A 22,279-nucleotide genomic window follows, 5' to 3' on the forward strand; every position below is an offset into this window, starting at 1 on the left:
GGGAATAATTAGAAGACAGAAAAAATAAACATCCTCTCAATTTAAGAAAACCTTCACACATGTAAAGCCAAACAGCTGAGGAAAAGAGAATAAGAGAAGTTTGCCACCATCTTAAAAGGATGAGAAGAATCATTTCTTGATGAAACTGAGCCTCCTTGGAGATAGAATTACACAAATCATCGGAAATCTGTGAAGTCTTTACCTCCTGAAAATCCCAGCTGCCCACACCTGAGGAAAGGGAAAGAACCCTGAAGTAAGACATCTCCCTAAAATTATCAAGCATGTGAAGACTAAATGATGTAGTGCAGGCTCCCAGGAGGACTCACAGTGGGAGAGGATGAGGGAAGTGGGCACTCCCACCTCTGACAGCTTTAATGCTTATATGCTTCTAGCAGTCCTTCGTGTCTTTATCCCTGGAGAGGATGCAATGCAGGTGTGAGACTCAGTGTGATCCTCTTCTCCATCTCTGGGCTAGCCCACTGGTTTTACCAACCAACCCTGATTATAGGTGCATAGAATTAGAGCCAGAAGGGACCTTAAAAGTTGTCTAGCTCAACCTCTTCATTTTGCAGTTGAGGAAACTGAGGCCCAAAGAGTTTAAGTGACTCACTCCAGGTTACCAAGACAGTAAGTAATAGATTCAAGATTTGAACCCAAGTTTTCTGACTCCAGAGCCAAAGAGCTTTCCAATGTTTCATTGCTTCATTGACTCTTGTTGGGGATGTTAAGACCTGAAGAGATGAACGTCTTCTTGCTCCACCTAGCAGCTAGGTGGCACAATGTGCCAGGCAGTGTGCTAAGTGTTTTCCAAATATTATCTCATTTGATCACATACAGTGAGTAAGGAGCAGGGTGGGGGATTGATTCCAGCTTTGTCTGACTCCTGGATTTCCATTTGGCCGTGCTCCCCAGGACATCCCATCTCCCTAGTGCTCCAGCCAGACAAATGATTCCAGGATTCAGAGGTTAGTTACCAATGCCCTACAGTTACTCTAAACAGGTATGTAGAGGCCTGAGATCAGCATCTTGCACCGAGTATTGTAGCTGCTTGGAAAACATTTGCTGATTGGTGCACTTGGCACTTTCCCCAGGGGTCCCGCTGATAACATTAGAATGTGTTAGGACTCTCTTTGAAGGAGATGTCCCAAGGGGCTCTGGGTGTTCATGAATTCATTTCAATGGGAGCCAGAGCTTTCTCTGCTGTGAAATCAAGTCCTGGTCCCCAGCTGTGATGCCTGAAGAATCTCAAGTCGGGGTCCTCATCATTCTGTTCGTTCAGTTCTGGAATTCTTCGAGCATTTATAGAGTGTACACACTCCATACGGCCAAACGCTGTGTTAGGCACTGGAGATACTGACAAAATGACAAACACTCATGCCCTCAAGAGGCTTACATTTTACTGGGGAAATAATACGCACCAAGATAAGTAAATACAAAATGTATACACCTGAGTCAGGGCTAAATATAATAAAATAAAATAGAAGCAATATTCTATAATGGATAGAGTTGGCTTTGGAATTGGAAAGACATGGATTTAAATTCTGCTTCTGACATAAACTGGCTGCGTGACTCTGGGCAAGTCATTTATGTACCACTGACTAGGCAACACTCTGAGATCATAGTTGAAGAATGGGTACAGTTCTGCATCTGAAGAGGAAGTCTTTATAACTGGAAGATCTTTATAACAATGGAATCAGAAGCCTAGTTTCAAAAACAAAAAAGGATAAAAACCTTATATTATGCTGCCTGAACTGTTAACCAGATCTCACAGAGGCAGGAAAGAACTTTGGTCCTCAGATATCCTCTTGCTCCCAGAGTCTTGATAACTTCCAGATTTCTTTGGCAAAACCCTGCCATTTCCTTCCTTTCTGCCCCCCTGGATGTCCCCTGATTCCCAATGGGCAGCCAAAGAGTGGAGGCCTGATGTTGGCTGTTTCTACTCAGACTTTCTCCACTGGCAAGGCAAGACATCCTAGCTCATTGCTCTGACCTCCCCTACCCCTAGCCTTCATTCCTTTCCTGTACCAAGCAGCAATAGCAACAACCATCCATCTCTGAGGTCACCCACGTGACTTACCTGTGGGGTCATGCCATGGCACAAGTACATGATGGGAACATTTTCTGTATCTGGTCCTTGATCAAGACATAAGTCACTCTTCAGGGAATTCTGCAGCTGGGACACAGAGAGAAGAGACATGTAAGATGGGGAAGAAAGGGGTAAAAAAATGAATGGACTGTGCCAAGAAAAGCAAGCACTCCATGGAGATTATGTTCATTTTCCATAATAAAACCATAAGGTCCCCAAATGCTATGGAAACCAGCGAGTCTGGGTATTTGGTAAACAATTGCCGTTTGAAGGATAAAGTTAAGACTTGGTAAGCTGCAGACTGAAGCTTAGTGGCCAGGGCTGCACTACTCTAAACAAAAAAAAATAGCCTGATGTATGATTCATAAAATCACAGAATTTGGAACTCAAATCGCAGTAGATGCAATCTGACCTCATCCTCTAATTTTACAGGAGAGCAAACTGCAGCCCAGAGAGGAGTGAGGACTTGCCCACATAATGCACAGCTAATCAATAGCATGGATGGGCTTCCAACCCAGATTTTCTGACCCCAATTGCGGGGCTCTTTCCACTATGACATGTTACCTCCCTCTCCAGCATTACCTCTGACATGTCCTACAAAGTGAGCCTGGGAGGGGAAGCTCTCTACTGCCTCTGCCTAGGTAGAGGTGAAGCCATGGGGCTGGGGTGGAAGGAGGGGCTGCCTGGGGCTCAGAACTGCTTATGAAAATGCTTCCCAGCTCCAGGTGTAGATTTAGAGGCCATCTGCTGCAGCACTGGACGGAAAACAAGTCCAACGAAATGAAATGATTTGCTCAAGATCACATAGGTAGTAAGTGGTGTAACTAAGACTTGAACCCAGGTCCTCTGACCACAAAATTCATACTATTTTTACTCCTCAGCAGCCACACTCTCTCGCCCTCCCATTATTCTCTCTCTCTCTCTCTCTCTCTCGCTCTCACTCTCTCTTGCTCTCTCTCACAATCAGGGTTAAGTGACTTTCCTAGGGTCACACGGCTAGTAAGTGAGTAGTGAGGCTGAATTTGAACTCAGGTCCTCCTGACTCCAGGGTCAGTGTGCTATCCACTGTGTCACCTAGCTGCCCCCCATTGTTATCTCTTAAGGACCCCTGGATCTTGTCTCCTCTTTCATCGCTGCACCCTTAGCACTTTCATGCCTCACCATCTTGGTTATTCAGTTATTTCTCAGTTGTGTCTGATTCTTCATAACCGCAGCTGGGATTTTGTTGGCAGAGACACTGAAGTGGTTTGCCATTGCCTTTTCCAGTTCATTTTATTGCTGAGGAAACTGAGGCAAACGGGGTTAAGCGACTCACCCAGGGTCACATAGCTAGTATGTGTTTGAGGCTGGATTTGAACTCAGGTCCTTCTGACTCTAGCTCTAGCGCTCTATCTATTGCGCTACCCAGCTGCTCCACAGCTTTTGCGTGTTATCTCCCCAATTAGATTATGAGCTTCCTCGAGAGCAGGATCTGTCTTATGGTTTCTTTTTGCATCACCAGTGTTTAGTGCTTGGCACATAATAATTGCTCAATAAAGGCTTCTTCATTTATTTCCATTCATTCATTCTTATGTCTCCTTGTTCCTTCCAGAGATTCCTAAGGTTTAGTTCTCTAGCAAAGTGCTTGGCACACAGTAGGTACTTAATAAATTCTCATTGATTGCTTGACTGACTGATGTCCCTTTCACTTCCTGCCCTCCCCTCTCCTTCATCCTTTAATTCTCCCTCCTAAATTTCACTTTGGGGCCACTTGGGCTGATCCATTGTTCATGACCTGTGTAAGCACTGAATCCCAGGGAGTAACGATTCCCCTGTCATCCAATAAATATAGCACTTGCTTGGGAAGGCAGAGCCAGGGTGCATCCTGCTAGGACTTTCTGTTGAGCAAAGATAGATTATTCCTGGCAGGAGATACAAACTACATTGGTCTGTTCCTCTGACCACACATGGGAAGGAAGGCAGGGACAAATTCTCTCACCCTTGGCTTCTTTCCCTCCATAGATTTACAGCAGCCTTACCTCCAATACGCAGAGCAAAGACTATGGAGAACTAATAATAGTAACTCCCTTGGGGTGGGAGGAGCATAATCATCGAAGAAAAATATCCTCTATCATTAAGCTATTACTTAAGCTGCTCCCCTAATCCTCATTGCGTTAATGGGCATGTGTAACAAACAATTCATAATTATAGAAACATGTAATTTGTCATTAGCTGGGATTGCCGTCCACCACCCCCGCCTGTTAGATAATCTTTATAATAATAATAGCTCCCATTGATATAGTGCTTTATAGTCATAATTATACTTGAAGCAACTCTGTGAGGTAGGCATCGCATATATTACTCACCCCATTTAACAGGGGAGAAAGCTAAGTCAAGAGGAGTCCAGTGATTTCCTTAAGGTCATGCAACTATGAAAGGGAGAAGCTTGGGCTTGAAGATAGCTAAGCTGAGTCTGGTGCTCTGTTTGCTCCCCCACACTGTCCCATTCTTTTGCACTACTATCCTTGTGACCAGTTCACCAGTGTCTGTGACTTCTGCCCTTCACATAGATCCCCAGCTTTGAGGAATCCATTAAGAGAAGGGTGAAATTCATGCTCGACCCTTCATGAGCTAAAAGGAATAAATATCAGATTGCCAAAAAGCAGACTTAGGAAGAATATGTTAGCTATGCTCCATATTTGAAGGGTGGTCATATGGGAGAGGGGATAGGTTTGTTCTTCTTGGTCCCAGGGGTTGGAACTAAGACAAGAAAGTTACAGAGAGCTAGAATTAGCATCCATGTAAGACAAAAAAAACCCTTCCTAATAATTTGATTTATCCCAAAGTGTGGAATGAGCTGCCTTAGGAGGTGGGGGCTCCCTGTGGTTGGTGATCTTTAGGCACAGTGTGGATGAAAATTGGTCAGGTATGCCTAGGGGATATTCTCCTTCCAGCTCTGAGAGGCTGTACAGAGGGCACTGTCACATAGTGGCTCAAGTGTTAGATTTTGAGTCAAACAAGACCTACTTCCAAATTCTGTCTCTGAGATGCTCTCCCTCTCTCTCTCTCTCTCTCTCTCTCTCTCTCTCTGTCTTTCTGTCTCTCTCAATTTCACATACCCCAGGTTACTAACTCCCATTTTAAAGTTATATGGGGGAAGGGAGCAGTCCACAGTCATGCAGAATGTCAAGAGCAAAGCTGGGATTCAATTCTAGGTCCAGCCTGCCCTCCCCAATCATCAGTGTGGATGCTGAGTCTTGGGCTCTGTTCCCATGAAGTCACCAGCACTGCTGCTCCTGTGTCCCCAGCACTGCCTCAGCCAGGGCCCCAGGCCTGGGCCCCCATGCTGCAGTGGGCACCTTCAAGTTTCCTTGCAAAGTAACATAATGAACCCATGATGGGGGTGCTAATGCTAAGCTGGGGAATTGTAACTAGTGGAAAAGGAAGTGGCAAGTCTGCCTGCTTAGTCCTGTACCCATCTTATTTATTATCATTGGTCTCGCTTTACCTGGGATGATCAGATTTAAAGCCTGTTTATTCACAGATTTTGCTTGCATTCCAGACTGCATGGCCAGACTGGGAGTGTTCGTGCCAACCATGGGCTTTTTTCATTTTTTTTAAATAGAAGGAGGCATAATGTTTATTTGTAGAAGGGAAATCTAGAGGAAAGCTATCTGGAAGTGTCAACTGGTGACATAGGCGACCTTGCAACTATGGACTGATCTGTAGACAACTTTTAGGCAAAAACTGGCCTGCAAAGAGCGCTGGCCTGGAAAGTGTGAATCCTAGTCTGCCTCTGACCTGCTGCATCATCTTGGGTCAATCAGTGAATGATTGTATCATTCACTTTGTACCCTCAATGCCCAGCACAGTGCCTGGCGCGTAGTAGGAACTTGTTGATGAATTGGTTGATGGATTGCCATATACTGACCCAGGTCCTATGGAGTCAAAAGAAAAATGACAAGACAATCCCTGACCCCAAAGAGCATACATTCTAACAAAGGAGAATCACTTCTGTCTCCAAGTCTTCATTCCTCCATAGTAAAATGATGACAATATTAAATACCCTAGCTCATAGGTCTGTTGTTCCCATTAAATGAAGTCACATAGACAAAGGACCACTGAAGAGTGAGCTGATTCTGTGCAATACCAGAAGGACAGCAGCATCAACTGAGTCAAAAAATTTACTTTGAAAGAAAACTTTTCATTATACAAGCTCTGTTTTCCTTGCCTGATGGATTAAAAAAAATCACTGTTCAGTGGACAGAAATTAGCTCTTTGAGATATTCTTAAATTTTGGTCCTCCTAGTGTTAATAATAGTGAGAACAGATGTTACCTCACAGCCCTCAGAGGCAGGTGCTACAGGTATTATTATCCTCATTTTACAGATAAGGAAACAGAGTCTTAGCAAGGTTAATGACTTGTCCAGGGTCACACAACCTGTAAGTATTAGAAGTGGTATTTGAACCCAGGCTTTCCTGACTCCATCTCCAGTACCTCTCCACTACAGACAGGGAGTGAACTTGATTTCTTTAGCATACAGAACTTCCAGGTGAAGACACTCATTTTCCCACTGCCGATCATCACCTTCTCTGCAGCTTACAGGTTTAGAGCATTACCTAGAGGACTGAGAAGTGGTGTCTTGACCTGACCTTCCTAACTCCAAGGCCAGCTCCCTATCCACTCTCCCATGCTGTCCCTCCATCTTTCCACTACAGGATGGTTATTCCTCTAAGTCATCTTCCTCTCCTCAATCCTTCACTTTTCTCCAAGTGGCCCTGCTGACTTATATCCCCAGGATGTTCTCTACCATGCCCTAGAACCCTCTTCACCCTGGAAGAGATTGGCCTACTCACATTGGAAGTCCCTTCTGTCCCATCAGCCTCTCTCTCTGATTGGCTGCTCCTCTCAGAACCTCCATTTGAAGGAGGAGGCCAAGGCCACTCACGTCTTCATTCCTCTCTCCTTTGCACTTGGATGACTCACTGGATTTTCTTTACCATGTCTCCTCAAGGGGTACCTTCACACTTCACCCCACTTTTCAGCTCCCTTTTATGTACTATTTTCCCCTATTAGAATGCTCCTTGAGGGCAGGAACTGTCTTTTGGCTTGCATTTATATTCCCAGGACTTAGGCTTCGTGCTCGGCACATTGTAAACACTTAATACATGCCTGTGCTTGCTAAAGGATTCTTCTTCTTAAAAGCCCATAGAACAACTGAGGATATGACAACTGTCTTCAAGCAGCTGAAGGATTGCCATATGAAAGATGGATTATGTTTTTTCTGTCTGACCCTAGAAAGAAGAGCCAGTAACAAAGGGGTAGACGTTGCAAAGGGGCAGATTTAGTTTGTGAGGGAAAACTTTCTAACAACTAGACATTGTCAAAAAGGGAATGGAATGGGTCAGGAGACAGTGGGTTCCCCTTCATTGAACAATCTTCAAACAGAGGCTGGGTGGCCACTCATTGGCTATATTATAGGAACAGGATGGGTAATGGTCTACTGCCAGGGGCCCAGGTTCTCCCAAATGCAACCATGTTCTCAAATACTCCAGTGTGGTTAGGATTCTGACCCAGTACTATAGGTACCAAAAAGACAGTGATAATATACACATGTGTGTACATATGCAAATATATTTTACACACTCTCTCTCTGTATGTGTGTGTGTGTGTGTGTGTGTACAAAATCACTCCCCCGTACAAATATGCACACACATACATATATACATGCATATACACACATGTGTATATGTATGTATGTGGGAAGCTCTTTTGGGAAGCAGAAAGTACATTATTAGGAATCAGAAGAATAGTCAACAAATTAGGAATCTACCGTGTGCTAGGCACTGTGCAAAGCAATAGGGAGAAAGAGAAAGCCGAAAAGAAGGTTCGACTCTACGTACTACCTGTATGACTTAAGTTGGGCCTCAGCTTCCTCACCTATAGAATAAGGAGAGTTTGGACTAGATGTCCTTACAAAATGCTGTCAAAGTTTGCGTCCATGATCCCATGAATCCCCTCTTTATTTTGCAATATCCAAATGTCTTGATCACTTTACAGAATTTTGATGGGACTTAGCCTAAAAGGCAAAGGACTTTATAAAACACAAAGGTGATATGGTGCAGTTCTATTGTAGTCACCTGGAATGGGAGTGGGGTAGAAAAGGGCCCCCTCCCTTCTTTCTTTATCAGGGCCTAGGGAACAGGCAAAGGAAGTAGATATATGGGGGGAAACAAAATCTGGGATTTTCAAATGGGAGATAGTAAGACAGAGATACTCTTGGGAAGAAAACGTCCCTGGGGTGGTTGTGTCAGAGGAGCTTATTTTAAGTCCTGTCTTTGCCACTTATGATCAGTATGATTTGGGGCAAGTCAATAAACTTCTGTGAGCTTCATCCATAAAATGAAGGAGTTAGATTCAGATAGCCTCTGAAATAGAAATATAGTATCCAGTCTGATGATCAGACTAGGGGATGGGGATGGTGGGACACCCACGTGAACCGTTAACTCCACATGAACCCTTACCTCCATGTAAATGGGCCCTGAAGGCCTGTAAAAGCTGCGAAGTCCAGCTGATCAGGGTTCTCAAGCCCTCCTTTCTGGTTGAAATCCCATTTTCTAGGGGGTCCAGTAACAGAGGATACTAAATTTTTCACAATAAGGACTCCAGGGGAGAATGATCTAAGGGCCAGTCTAGCTTCTTCAAACCTCAGATACACGATAAGGTTCAAAAGAATTTCCATTTTGTAAGCAGAACTAAGACAAACTAGGAGGAGGAGGATCTCTGAGGCTTGAAAGGCATGCTGGGCATTCTGGGCTCCCACCCTGTCCCTGCAGAGAGTAATTTGAAAAGCAGGGGCTGAGACGCTCTCTTATATAAATTTGTTTATTTTCAGTTTTCAACATTCACTTCCACAAGATTCTGAATTCCAATTTTGGGCTGAGACGTTCTTTCCCAGTCACTCTCCTTCCTCTCTGTCCATGAGAATTCCTTGTTAATAATAAAACAGATGATACTTATTTCCACAACATTTTATTTGCTACAAAATACTTTACTTCCATCACCTGATTTGAGCCTAGCAACAATGATACTTGGTATATTGTACAGGTTATTACTCCAACGTATTCCATTCAAGAGACATTTATTAAACGTTCACTGTGTGCAGAGGCCTAAGCTAGACACTGAAGGAGATACACATTTAAGTCAGACATGGTCTCTACAATTGAAGAAAATATATTTCTTATATACTATATAACAGCATATTATATATAATACAGAACATATCAAATACATCATATTTCTTTTATACAAAATTTCATGTGTATATATAGATATGAAATTATATTTTTATATGAGGCTATGACTCATATAGGTAACTAGACTACCATATCCTACACCTTTGAGAACACCGAGTTTCCTTCAGCCTTAGCTTAGGAGCCACCTGCCACACGAAGCATTTCCTCAACTGTTAATGCTTTGCTCCCCTTGAAGTTATTTCATTTAACTTTGTACATAATTTTTATTCACTTATCTGGGTACATTTTGTACTTACCCCCTCTCCTCAGTGGAGTGTAAGCTCCCCGTGGACAGGTCAGTTTCATTTTTGTCCTTAAATTCCCATTGTCTAGAACAGTACCTTGCACCTACTAGTTGCTTAATTAACAATTGATAGAGTATGAGATTGGAATGAGGAAGACCTGGGTCTAAACTCCCCAACTCTCTCAGGTACTTATCAGCTATGATCTTGGGTGAGTCACTCGATCTCTTTCAGCATCATGTCCATCATCTGTGAAATGGGGGGGGGGGGAGGTGGACATGGTGGTTCTAAAGATCCTTTCCAGCTCTAAAGCTAAGATTCGACGATCCTATGATTTGAACAGAATTTGATCTTTCTAACCTCATTTCACAGATGAAGAAACTGAGGCTCAAAAGGTTAACTAGAGTTACACAGGTGAAATAGTCCCAAAGATTTGCCTAGAGTCAGACAAATGCTGACTTTTCAAGCTAGAATTTCAACCCAAGTCTTCTGACTCCGTCTTAGGAGTCTTTCCACTCTCTACACCATCCTCATTGCCTCTGCCTCTAAAGAAGCATCCAGTTATTTCCTTTTTAAAATAAAAAAAATATACCCAATTATTTCTTAAAGACTTATGAAAAGAAACAGTCTTACCACCCCATATGCGATGATATCTGAGTACATCCTCATTTCTGGGTACACGCTGACAAGGTACCACCGGAATGTCTTACACTGAAGTTTTTTCCTCAGGGCTTTCCTCGTAGAAATGTCACCAATATCAATTCCAGGATCCTGTACGTGTAGAAAGGCAGTCATGACTGAAGAGCAGCTTTTCCTGCTCACACGTCCAATGTAAGCCCCTATCAGCAGCCTCCTGAGGAATAGTTGTGTTGGTCTGAGCACTTGGCTGTCAAAGAAGGGCTTCAGACAATACCGCTCAGCCTTGAGTAATTGTCATTTAAAGCTACTGATTTCCTCTAGGGCACTGTCCTGCAGCAATTACCTGTAGGGGAGCTGAAACTGAAACCTACTTATGACCAGTCAGATAACAAACCCTGAGATGCAGGGATTCCCAAGGCTTATTTGGAAAGAAGGGACATGGAAGTGGGGTCAGCATGAATGTATGGGGTGAGAGTATCGTGCCCTCATGTCTGCTGATGTGCTCTGATGGAGCTGAGGAGTGTGATGACTTATCACTTGTGGCCTTCAAGCACCTGCATGGCTGTCATAAAATATTACATACATACGTACATACACAAATATATATTGCATGTATGTGTATGTATACATGGTAATCCTGGGTGAGGAAACCAACTCTACCAATGTAAGCTGACACTTTCTCCGCACCTTATAATCTTTGGGAGTTGCCAGGAGCATGGAAAAGTTAATTAACTTATCCAAGGCCACCCAGCCAGTAGGTATGAGAGGAGGAACTTGAATTCATGTCTTCTTGGTTTTGAGGCCAACTCTCTATCCACAAAGTAACACTACCAAACAAACACATATGAACATATAGGTGTGTTATACATGTGTGTATATATATATATATATGTATATGTATATGTATATGCAAATTATATGATATATACTTGAGATATCATTACATGACATCATATGTATTTATATGTATCTACATGTATAAATGTGTCCCGAAAAATCTTAGTGCAGTCTTAAGCATTAATAGCTTAAACCTGTACTAAGATTTTGGGGTCATGTGTATAAATATCATTATTATTATATAGTATTATGTACTAAATTGACAAACGGCGAAAAGACTTTTCTATAAGTTATAGTGCACAGACTTGATGGAATCTATCCATCACTGAAGATAACTGGGCTCCAGCCTAGCTTTCCATATTTATTTCATATTTATCATCTTCATGCACTCTACATTCCAGAAAAATGGGCCTGCTTGCTGCTTCCTGTGTGTAGGGTTCCATCTTCCTCCACCCCCACCCCTATGAAATGAAGTCCTTCACCACCTCCAGCCTTGGAATCTCTAGCTTGCTTCAAGGTACAGCTCAAGCAGCCCTACCCCCTTAAGATCTTTTCTGACCCTACCACCCTCCCCCACCACAGCCTCTGTATTGGTGTTCCCCCATCCTGATACTAGTTTGCATTTGTTTGCATGTACTAATCACTACATGTTGTATCCCCCCTTATTTCCAGTCAGGTGTAAACTCTTTGAGGAGAGAAACTGTTTGATTTTTGTCTTTGTGAGTTCTACAATTTGCTGTTTTTCTCTGCTCTCGACCGCAGGTTTCAGTGTTAGAGAGAACTCCCTGCACCTGTGAAAATAGCAACTGTTCTGCATTTCATTTTTAGAGAAATGCAGATGCACTTTGTTTCTCAGCTTTCTTATGGGTCTATAAAATCACAGCTTTTTTGTCTTATCAACTTAATAGCCTGGAAGCTGCAAGAAGACATGGACCATACCTTATCTAAATGTGCTCTCCACATAGAACTTCATTATTAAATGTTTTCTTCAGTGAATAAATTAATGAATGGGAAGTGGTAGGGTAGAGCAGTTAGAGGGTTTGGCTTGAAGTAAGGAAGTTGTTGTTCAGTCATTTCAGTCATGTCTGACTCTTTGTTACCCCATTTGGGGTTTTCTTGGCAAAGATACTGCAGTGGTTTGCCATTTTCTTCTCCGGCTCATTTTACAGATGAAGAAACTGAGGCAAAGAGAGTTAAGTGACTTGTACACGTCTTCCTGACTTCAGGCCCAGCACTCTATTAACTGCACCACCTAGCTGCCAGAAGTAAGGAAGACCTGGATGCAAATCCAACCTCTGATACTGTGTGACATGGGGCAAGTCACTTAATCTTCTGGACCATCATTTTCCTCACCCATAAAATGACAGGACTGGATCATGTGACCCTTGAGGTCCCTTCCAACTGTAAGTCAATGAATATATGAATGAATGAATGAATGAAAGAATTGAATGAATGAATGCATGAATGAATGCAATCCAGAAGGAGAGGCATTGTGGTATGGTAGAAAAAGGGACTAAAGTAGGAATATGGAAAGCTTGGTTCTAGTCTCCATTTGCTACTAAGTAGTTTTGTCACCTAAAGAAAGACTTTTCACATGAGCTTAGATTTGAGACTGGAAGGATCTTTAGAGGTGAGGCCCCACCCCTTCCTTTTGTTCAAATAAGGAAACCAAGGACCAGAAAGGTTAAATGATTTGTCAAAAGTACTGAAGCATACCTGGTATTTGAACCCAAGCCCAATGATTCCAAATCCAGAACTTACTGGCTTCCACTTCCTATATCTCAGTCTGTCCCTTATAGAAAGAGGGGGTGGGTGTCTACTGGTCTTTTGAGCTCTGACATTCTCTAAATTGTGTGACTCAATCCTTTTCATGGGGCCTAGGGAGTTAGATTACTCTCCTAACAAACCCCAAGGATTTTCCAAAGCCTTTAGTAATGAGGCTTTTGTTGTCATTAGACTGACTTTGTTGAAGTCATTAGGCTGGTACAAAAGGTTTTTTGCAGGCTGAGGAAACATCCTAGATTCTGAACTAAAGCTCTATGATTGGACAACCATCACTAATTTCAAGCCTAGAATGTGGTGCTGTTTCCCTGAAAAGATTTCTCCTGTCAAGGTTTCACTCTGGCAGTTGATTCATCAGTGTATTTAGTCCATATTCCTGAGCAGGATTTGACTCATTTGCTCTGGGGAGAGGATGGAGATCTTCTAACTGATGATGTCTCATCTGATTGGTTAGCACAAAGCTTACAGATTGCTTCTGGCTAAAAGAACTACCTTCCATGTTATCTTCATCTGTATCTTAGTTCATGTGACAGCAGTTTGGTGGAGTTTGTGAAACAGGAGTGTTCTATGGAAAGCAAAGATCCATAGTACTCCCAATAGCCTGCCCCAGCCAAAATGCAAGACTCTCAAGGATAGCCATGGCTCAAAATAGGAAGAGTAGGGGTTAGCTTCTAAGTCACACACAGACCCTAGAATAATGGGCACAGACAGCTATGTTGGGCAAGTTCTGGAGATGGGGCTGGAAACATGCCACCAAATCCAAAGAAACTTCCCATTTCCAAACCAGGAATCCTTATACTAGGCACCCACCAAGGATATAAGAACACACAAAAATAATGTATTAATAATATTATCTTTCCCTCCTTTTTCCTAGAATCTAGTGGATTGAGGCCACATTGAAGAGTGCATAGTGTAGGGCCTGGAGTCAAGAAGATGTGTATTAAAATCCTGCCTCTGAGACTTTTTAGAGAACTTATCTCACAGGTTTTTAATTTTTTATCAATGAACAAATCTATTTCTTCTCCCTCTTTCCTCTTACACTCATTGGCTGTATGCCCCCTGGTAAGTCACAAAGCTTTTCTGAGCCTTAGGCCTTAGTATTTCTCTACTAAGTCATAGATGGGGAGTGTTCTGTGTTGGTGGACAGAATTCCCACATGAGGAATATCCTACCCTGAGATCAGAGATCATTTGTGTATTTGTGTTTGTGGAGAAGAGAATAGGGGATAGTGAATGAGGGGATGAATGAATCCCAACAAGAAAGGCATTGTGATGTGGTAGATAGGACCAGCTTTTATAAGATTTGGCACCCTCTAGGAAAATGACTGAACTTATCCATCTGCATAGGTCCCAATGGAAGAATCTCTCACTCAGGCAAAGAAATATAATTTTAACCTAATGGGGTTTGTTGTGGACACTGCAGCACCAGTTATCTGGCAGTGATGGATTTTGGAGAGAGCTTTGAACACAGGTTTTGAGCCTACGTCCAAAGGTTTAGTGAGCAAAGATGTGTGAATTCACTGGCAACCGGGAAATTGGGAATTGTCTGAATTTTGATAGCCCTCTGTTCTCATAGATCATGGAGATCCTTAATGTTAGTGCTATTTAATCTATGGTTGTAGAACACCATAGCTGGGGAGGGACCTTCCCCACTTAGACTTCCCCTCAATTCTCAAACAAGGAAACTGAAACCAAGAAATAAAGCCACCAGCCCTGGTTAAACAGAACAGCATGGGCTCTCCTCTCCTGCTCCTTCCTTGAAACTTTCAAGGTCTCTTCTAGGTGGCTGCCAAGGCTGCAGGATGAACTGTATAAAACATTGCATTTGTCTCTATTGGAACCCTGAGCATCCTATAACCCACAGGGAATGACTTACCTCTAGGGGGATGTTCCATGCCATATAAACATGGCTCTTAAATTCATCCATCCAGACTTCTGCCACCCTCAGAGCATTTCGGCGGACGTGGGCTGTGAGGTCCTCAGTGTAGGGCTTGTGAGCGCGCTCAATGTGGGCTATCCTGGAGCAGGGCAGGACCTCCACACTCCCACCACACTGCCATACCTGCAGGGGAGATGACCAGTGAAACTCAGGTGAATTTAGCAGACATTGATGGAGAGCTTCTTATGCACAGAGCTTGGGAAGAGCTACCAAGTTTGGACCTGGTCCTTGCTCTTGTGGAGTTCATAGTTCCATAGGAGGGGATGAAGGAAATCCAGACCAAGTGTTGTGAGAGAGACTTCTAAAAAGGAAGAGAACACACACAGTTGGAGGGAACAGAATCAGGGAAAAGAACTGGCTGGGACTTTTGAAAGAGGCTCAAGCCTACTGATAAGGAGAGGGAGGCCCAGAGAGGGCAAGCAACTTACCCATGATCACACAGCAAGTCAGTGGCAGAGCCTGAATAAGAAGGAAGCTCTCCTCACTCCAAAGCCAGGACTCCTTCCCACTGTATAATATCACCTTGTACCAACAAGCAAATCATGGAGCCATAAGATTATGGGCTTATGGATTCATAGAGAGGAATTTCTCAGGCCATTTATTCCAACTTTCACATTTTACAAGTGAGGAAACTGAGGACCAGAGATATTGAATGGCTTATCAAAGGTCATAGGGTCATTTACAGAGAGTAGAAAATGACCTCAGAGACCACTAAGTCCAACCCTCTCATTTTTCAGGTGAGGAAACTGAGGCCAAGGGCATTCACAAAGGAAATTCAAATATAAAACTTCTGACTGGTCAGAAAAATCATTGGTTTTTCCACTATAGCATGTCAATTAGATTTCTTCCTCTTCCTTCTGAGCTTTCCAGACCAGCATCAAGAAGACAGTGGTGTCTCACTAGATGTGCAAAACATTTTGCATGTTATCACTTTCTGTTTTACAATTAGTCACCCTCCCAGCCCCCTAGGAAGGCAGGTCACTTCATCTCTCGAGCTCATTATCCCCATAACCAACTGAGAAATATTTCATTTTCATTTCCACTGATCTCAAGCAGGAAATATCCTAGTGAGAGCTAGCAAGCTTTCTGATAGTAGAGGCAGAAACTATTGGTCCCTGATTCCCTGCATGCTCAGTGGCTCATTGTATAGCCAGGACCACCTGGCAGGGGTGGTGGTATGGAGGTGCCTGTGCCATACTCCTACAGGGACCTTAGACATCATCTTGCCCAACCTGACAGGTCACCGAGAAGAAAGTATAAGCCTCAAAAGGGGGAGGAACTCCCCCAAGTTCCCTTAGCAAGTCTTGGGGCAGGGGCAGGGCTAGATCCCAGTTCTATCAACACCCTCTCTGGTGCCTTCGCTTACTCAGAGATCCTGGAAGTGATGGCAGGGCAAGTCATTTCTTTTTTTTCTGAGGCTGAGTTTCTCCATCTATAAAATAGCAACATGTATGCTTGCATTACCTTCCTCATGAAGTTGTGAGATAAGTGCTTTGCAAACCTTGGTGCTCCAGAGAGATGTGAGCAGTTATCACTGTCACTTTGTAGATGAGGAATAGTCTCTTGGTGACTTGTCCAAGGTTAGTGGATCAGTCAGACATTGATTAACAAACATTTACTGAGGGCAAGGACTGACTTCAGTCCTTAGCACAGCATCTGACACATAGTAGGCTCTTAATCAATGTTTACTGATTTATTAAAATTGCCTACTATGTGCTAGACACTGCTGGGACACAAAGAAAGGCAAATGATAGTCCTTGCCCTTAAGGAGATTATGGTTTAAAAGGGGAGATAACACACAAATCAAGCAAATAAACACTTATCTCCATCCACCATATTCTAGCTGCTATGCTAGGCACTGAAAATACAAATAAAATGGATGGCATAATCCCTGTTTACAAACAAGAAACTGAAGGAAGTAAAATGACTTGTCTTCCATTGGATTATGAGCTCTGTGAGGGCAGGATTTTATTTTATTTTTTAAAATAGCCCTAAGGTGCCTTTAGCTTTTTTGTTTTCCTGGTGTTAACTGCAATACCGGGCGCTTAATAAACAATCAGTTTCTAACCTCAGCTTCTTCATCTGTAAAGTGGGGATAAACCTTGCACTACCTATATGCCACCCAGGAGTGTTGTGTGGAAAACAACACTGTGGATTATAAGAGAAAGCCGTGATAAAGCTCAGATAAAGGAAAGAAATTGGTGACTTTGGCCCAGTTCTGGATGAATAGTGATCATCAGAAGAAAAAAATTCTACTCTAGATTAACTTCTGATATAACAAACCCTGCCATGAGGTAGTGCCTAGTTTCTTTAATTTTATTGTATTTCCTCGCCTTCAGTTTCTATGTCCTCCAGTTCAGACTCCATTTTGCTGCCTTTGAAGTTCTGTAATAGACTGGAGGTTATCTTGGACTGTTGTAAGGCTTCGCCAGGAGAATTTGAGCTTTAACAAGTCCTATCAAGCTTTGAGTATAACTTCAATGATGGGCTCATCCAGGGACTGCCCAAACCTTGCTAAGTTGAGAGAGGCTCATCAACCAAAGACTGGCCATCAGGTAATGGAATTCTCAGAAATTCTCATAACAATTCATTAAGCCATCTATTAAGGCATAGAAGGACCGTGAGTGAGCGTACGACAAAATCATACATTTTTTGAAGTATGCATAGATCTCATCATCCTACTCCTCTACTCAAAACTTTTATAAGTGACTCCAAATCGAGTACAGACTTGTCTTCTTGGCGTTCACGATCTCCCACAAGCTGACACCTGCTTATCTATTAAGTCTTATCTCCTACTTCTAAAAGTTACCAGAGAAGTGGTCACATAAGTGGTCATCATGATCGGCAGAGAACCTGAGAGCATCTTGCTGATTTAGCAAAACACTCTAGCTGGGCTGTATTTTGTCAACTTCTATAGCATGTGGGAACCTGTATCAGTGAGGATTTCTAAAGAGGAGAAAGAGCTGTTACTGGTGACACCATAGTAGGTTTAGTTAGTCTGGCTAATGTTTGGAACTTTGTATAGGCTGGATTTTGAATAAAGGAAGAGTGCCAAGGTGGGCCAAAATATATAAGAACGGCACTCACTACTGCATTGTCTGGGCTAATTGAGGAAAAACTTCTCTAGCAAGGGTTAATCCCTTCCTTAGCAACAAAACCAACAAGGAAGTGCTCAAGGGACAATGTATACGTTTTTATGTCCCTTCTTTATATATCTGCTGTCTCATGGCAGCATTTGATTCCAAACCTATAGGGCTAAGATCAGTATTCCAGTAAGGACTGAGTGTGATGAAAGGACCTTTCAGAGACAATTCAGATACATGTCTGATCCATAGAACTTGTTTTGAGGATCCCTTGCCCCATTACCCAAAAAAAAATTTTTGAGAAAATAGTTCCAGAACACATTATTCTCCATTACAAGTGCACTACATATGCCAGTCAAGCTGAGACTACTTACATACATATACTTCCAAGTACTTTTATGCTACCCTGCCTTTGTTCATACCATGCTATGCCCTGTGCCTTCCCCAACTGTCACTGCTGTGATGTTTAAAAAGTTTTGAGGCATAATTTCTGGGTAATTTTATTAATAATGCCAGCATATTTATTAACAAAAAGATGGTCATTTGGTTGTCTCTCTCTCCAAAGACAAAAAAAATAGCCCTAAGGTTGAGCACAGTGCCTGGAACATAGTAGGTGCTTAATAAATACTTGTTGACTTGTCCAAGGTCACCCAGCTAGTAAGTGAGAGAGCTGGGACTTTAGCCAAGATATTCTCTGGAGCCAAGGATCTTTCTACCATACTATTTCTTTCTGTTGTGATGGGAGCCCTGCCACCCATTCACTAGCATCTATGCATTCTGCATGGTGGAAGGGATGGTGTAATGGTCCTGGAGTCAGGAAGAGTTGGGCTCTTCTTCCTAGATGAGACAACAAGCACACATATAAATATGTACATAATAAATGTAAAGTGGAGTCAGGGACTGACCCTGTGATTTCATCAGAGTTCCTAGGTTAGGAAGCTCCCTTTGCCAAAACAGAATAACACCTTCTTTCCAACATAGCATCTTAGAGCATTGTCCAGATCACTTAGAGGTGGGAACTGACTAGTAACAACAGCGAGTCAGCTAGTAGTCACTGGCTTTGAGGAGATGGGACTTGAACCCAGGCCTTCCTGGCTTTCAGGACAGCTACACCTGAAATTTACACCACCATGCATAAATCCAAATTAACAAGTCATGCTGGTAATGAGGCAAATAGGTGGCACAGTGGATGGAGCTTAGGCCTAGAGTCATGAAGATCTGAGTTCAACTCTGGCCTCAGATACTTACTAGCTGTGGCAAGTCATTTGACCTCTGTTAGCTTCAATTTTCTCATCTGTAAGATGGGGATAATAATAGCATCTACCTCCTAGGATTGTTGTGATTAGTGAGATAGTAATTATAAAGCATTTAGCATAGTGCCTGGCACATGAGTATTATATGAACATTAGCTATGATTATCATCACCACCATCATCATCATCACCATCATCATCATCACCATCATCACCATCACCATCATTATCATCATCAGTAGTAGTAGTAAAATCAGTAGTAGTAGTGGTGGTGGTGGTGGCTGAGTCAGGAGTTCACCACTAAATCTTATGATTCCAAAGTTAGTCATCATTCCCTACAAGGGAGGGGAATCAACTTCCATCATAAATCTTTTTAAATGAACTCTTTGGCAGAATTCATCTTAATCAATGGGCTGTTTCAGTAAAACATAAAATCTTCTAGGACAGAGATGATCACAGTTTTTGGAACCAAGAAAGATCTGGATTCAAACCCTGCCTCTTACATATATTGGATATGTGACCTCAGACAAGTTGCTTAACCTCTGAGTGCTTTAGCCACCTCTCTAAGCCAGGAAGTTGCAGAAAACGTTGCTGATCTTCATTGGCAGAAGGAGTTTCCTCACTGGGAGCACCCATGAAATCAAGGGTCCACTTCTATTCTTATCCCCTATTCCCAGCATCAAAGACAATGCTTGGGATACAGAAGGAGCTTAGTTAGTGTTTGTTGATGGATTAGTTTACATGGCACCTTCCTCCCGGGCAGAGTTAAATGATCCCCAATAGGGTCAATGCTTGGCAAGCACTACCATGTCCAGGGTTGGCCTTAGGGACTAATTTCCATTACCTATAAGCAACTTGGACAGTTTTTATTTTCCTTTCACTTTCTCCCACTAATGAAACAGCACCTGCAGGCTCTTAAGACAATACTGTTAATACTAATATGCAAGGGAATTATTTTTTATTGCAGTGGGAATGGGGAATATTACATAAGATATTTCAACATTGCAAAATTGAACACAAGGCATAACAAAGCTATTTCTCTGAAGAGACATACCTCTAAAATATCCTTATTTAAATTCAATTAAGTTTGAGAAACATTTACTAACCTTTGTGCAAGACACTATGTTAAGCACCAGAGATCCAAAGAGAAAAGTGAAATAATCTTTGTCCTAAAGGAGGTTACATTGAACTGGGGGGTGGGTGGGAAATGGAATCTAGAGGGAGGACAGTTGAGGTAACTCATACTAACCCCAGAATCCTTACAGTTGCAATGCAAATAGAGTTACTTCCCACAAAATTTCACCTCTAATACCATCAACTTAGAACGAAAAGGGATCTTAGAGGCAATATCATTTTATAGAGGAAACTGAAGTCCAGGAAGGTGAATTGATTCACCCAGGGAGAAAAAGTCGTCATCAACAATTAGTCTACAAGCATTTATTGGGTGCTCACAATGAGTCAGACACTGTACTAAGAATATACAAACTGGACATACAAAAACAAACAAGAAGATAAGCATCTCCTCAAAGAGCTGATAGGTGGGGTAGTAAGAAGCTAGGGACAAACAATAATGGGGCTCAGTGGCAAATCTTGGGTGGGTTCTGGTCTGAAGAAGTACATAGTATGAACCTGACCTTAGAAGTCACCAGGGAAATACTTAGAGAAGGGGCGTGTGTATAGAACCACTGTATCTACAGAGTCTCAGAGGTGAAAGAGTCTTCAAAGTCATAGAGTCCGACCTCCCAATAACCCAATAAAAAGCCCCTTCTCTAGTACCCCTGAAAGACAGTCATTCAGTCTTTGCTTGGATATTGCTAATGAGAGGAGATTCACTACCTCCTCAGGCAGCCAGCTCCATTTTTGTGTAGTTCTAATTGTTAGGAAGCCATCTCTTATATGAAACTGACACCTACTTCCTTGCAATTTCCACCCATTGATCCTAACTCTGCTCTCCAGGGACAAGCAAAAAAAAGTTTAATCCTTCTCCTACTTGCTTGACAACCTTTCAGATACTTAAAGACAGTGATTATGCTCTCCTAAGTCTTCTCTCCTCCAGGCTAAACATCTCTAGCTCGTTTAACTGTTCCTTGTATGACATGGTTGTCAGATCCCTTCCCTGATGCATGTATATATGTATGTATGTATGATGTCTCCTGGACATGGAACTGAAAACAGGGATCTAGGTGAGGTGTACACAGGGCAGAGCCCAGTGGGACTGGGGCTTCCCTGGATCTGGACACTAAAGCAGGTGAATAGCTCCACCTGCCCTTCTCCTGAGGTTCATGAGAATATGGAAAGGAGTGGTTTTGACAAAGTTGACATCTGCCCATGATCATTTGAATGTGTGTGTGTGTGTATGTGTGTGTGTGTGTGTAGAGGGGCAATCAGATGAATTCTCCAATTAAAGTGAGGAGCCTACAAGGCAATAAATCTTTGTCTGCCCCTTTGATTTTCCACACATCTTTCTGTATTGAGTATAGTCATATCCATTGGCATCTTATTAAAAGACAGCACCCAATCAGGCCTCAGTGACTGGGCCTATTCTGAGGGGAATCATCTTGTTTAGTGTCACCCTTTGGCTCCTCTAAAGGCAATGGTTCCCATTTAGTGTTTTGAGAAACCCCAAGGTTTTCAACAATGGTCCAAAGGGTTCATGATAAAAATTCTCTAATGGTACCTATAGCAGTAAATAATTGTAATAATATTATGAAAAATACAAATTGTCCTGGGCATTGACAACACATTTTGTTTTTGTTGTCGAAAGAGGCTCATGGAAGAAAATTCACTGAGAACTACTGTCGCATGGTATGAGTTTCATTGACTGGAGCGACTTCCAAGATGAGTTGGTTGCCTTGGAGTCATAGGAGGAACGATTTTTGTCTGAGGATTCAGTACCCTGTGCTGGCCTATAAAGAAGAAAGGAAGCAAGTATTTATTAAGTACCTACAATGTGCCAGGTACTATGCTAAGTGCTTTACAAATATTATCTCATTTGATCCTCTTAACAATCCTGGGAGGTAGGTGAAATTATTACCCTCATTTTGTACTGAAGAAACTGAGGCAGACAGATGTCAAATGACTTGCTCAGGGTCACAACTCAGGTCTTCCTGACTCCAGACTCATTGCTGTAGCTCTGCCTCTATAC

General features: G+C 42.5%; 1 protein-coding gene across 1 annotated transcript in view; it reads right to left on the reverse strand.

Moving 5' to 3' along the window:
- GALNT18 (polypeptide N-acetylgalactosaminyltransferase 18) overlaps positions 1–22,279 on the reverse strand; it is a 460,133-nt gene that overhangs the window by 79,391 nt on the left and 358,463 nt on the right. Inside the window, exons 7-9 of the mRNA XM_036763883.1 lie at positions 14,737–14,922; positions 10,237–10,374; positions 2,078–2,173 (exon numbers count right to left, since the gene is read on the reverse strand). Of these exons, the coding sequence (XP_036619778.1) occupies positions 2,078–2,173; positions 10,237–10,374; positions 14,737–14,922 (420 nt within the window). The remainder of the gene's footprint in view (positions 1–2,077; positions 2,174–10,236; positions 10,375–14,736; positions 14,923–22,279) is intronic.

Source organism: Trichosurus vulpecula, chromosome 6 (assembly GCF_011100635.1).
Source record: "Trichosurus vulpecula isolate mTriVul1 chromosome 6, mTriVul1.pri, whole genome shotgun sequence".
Lineage (NCBI taxonomy): Eukaryota > Metazoa > Chordata > Mammalia > Diprotodontia > Phalangeridae > Trichosurus > Trichosurus vulpecula.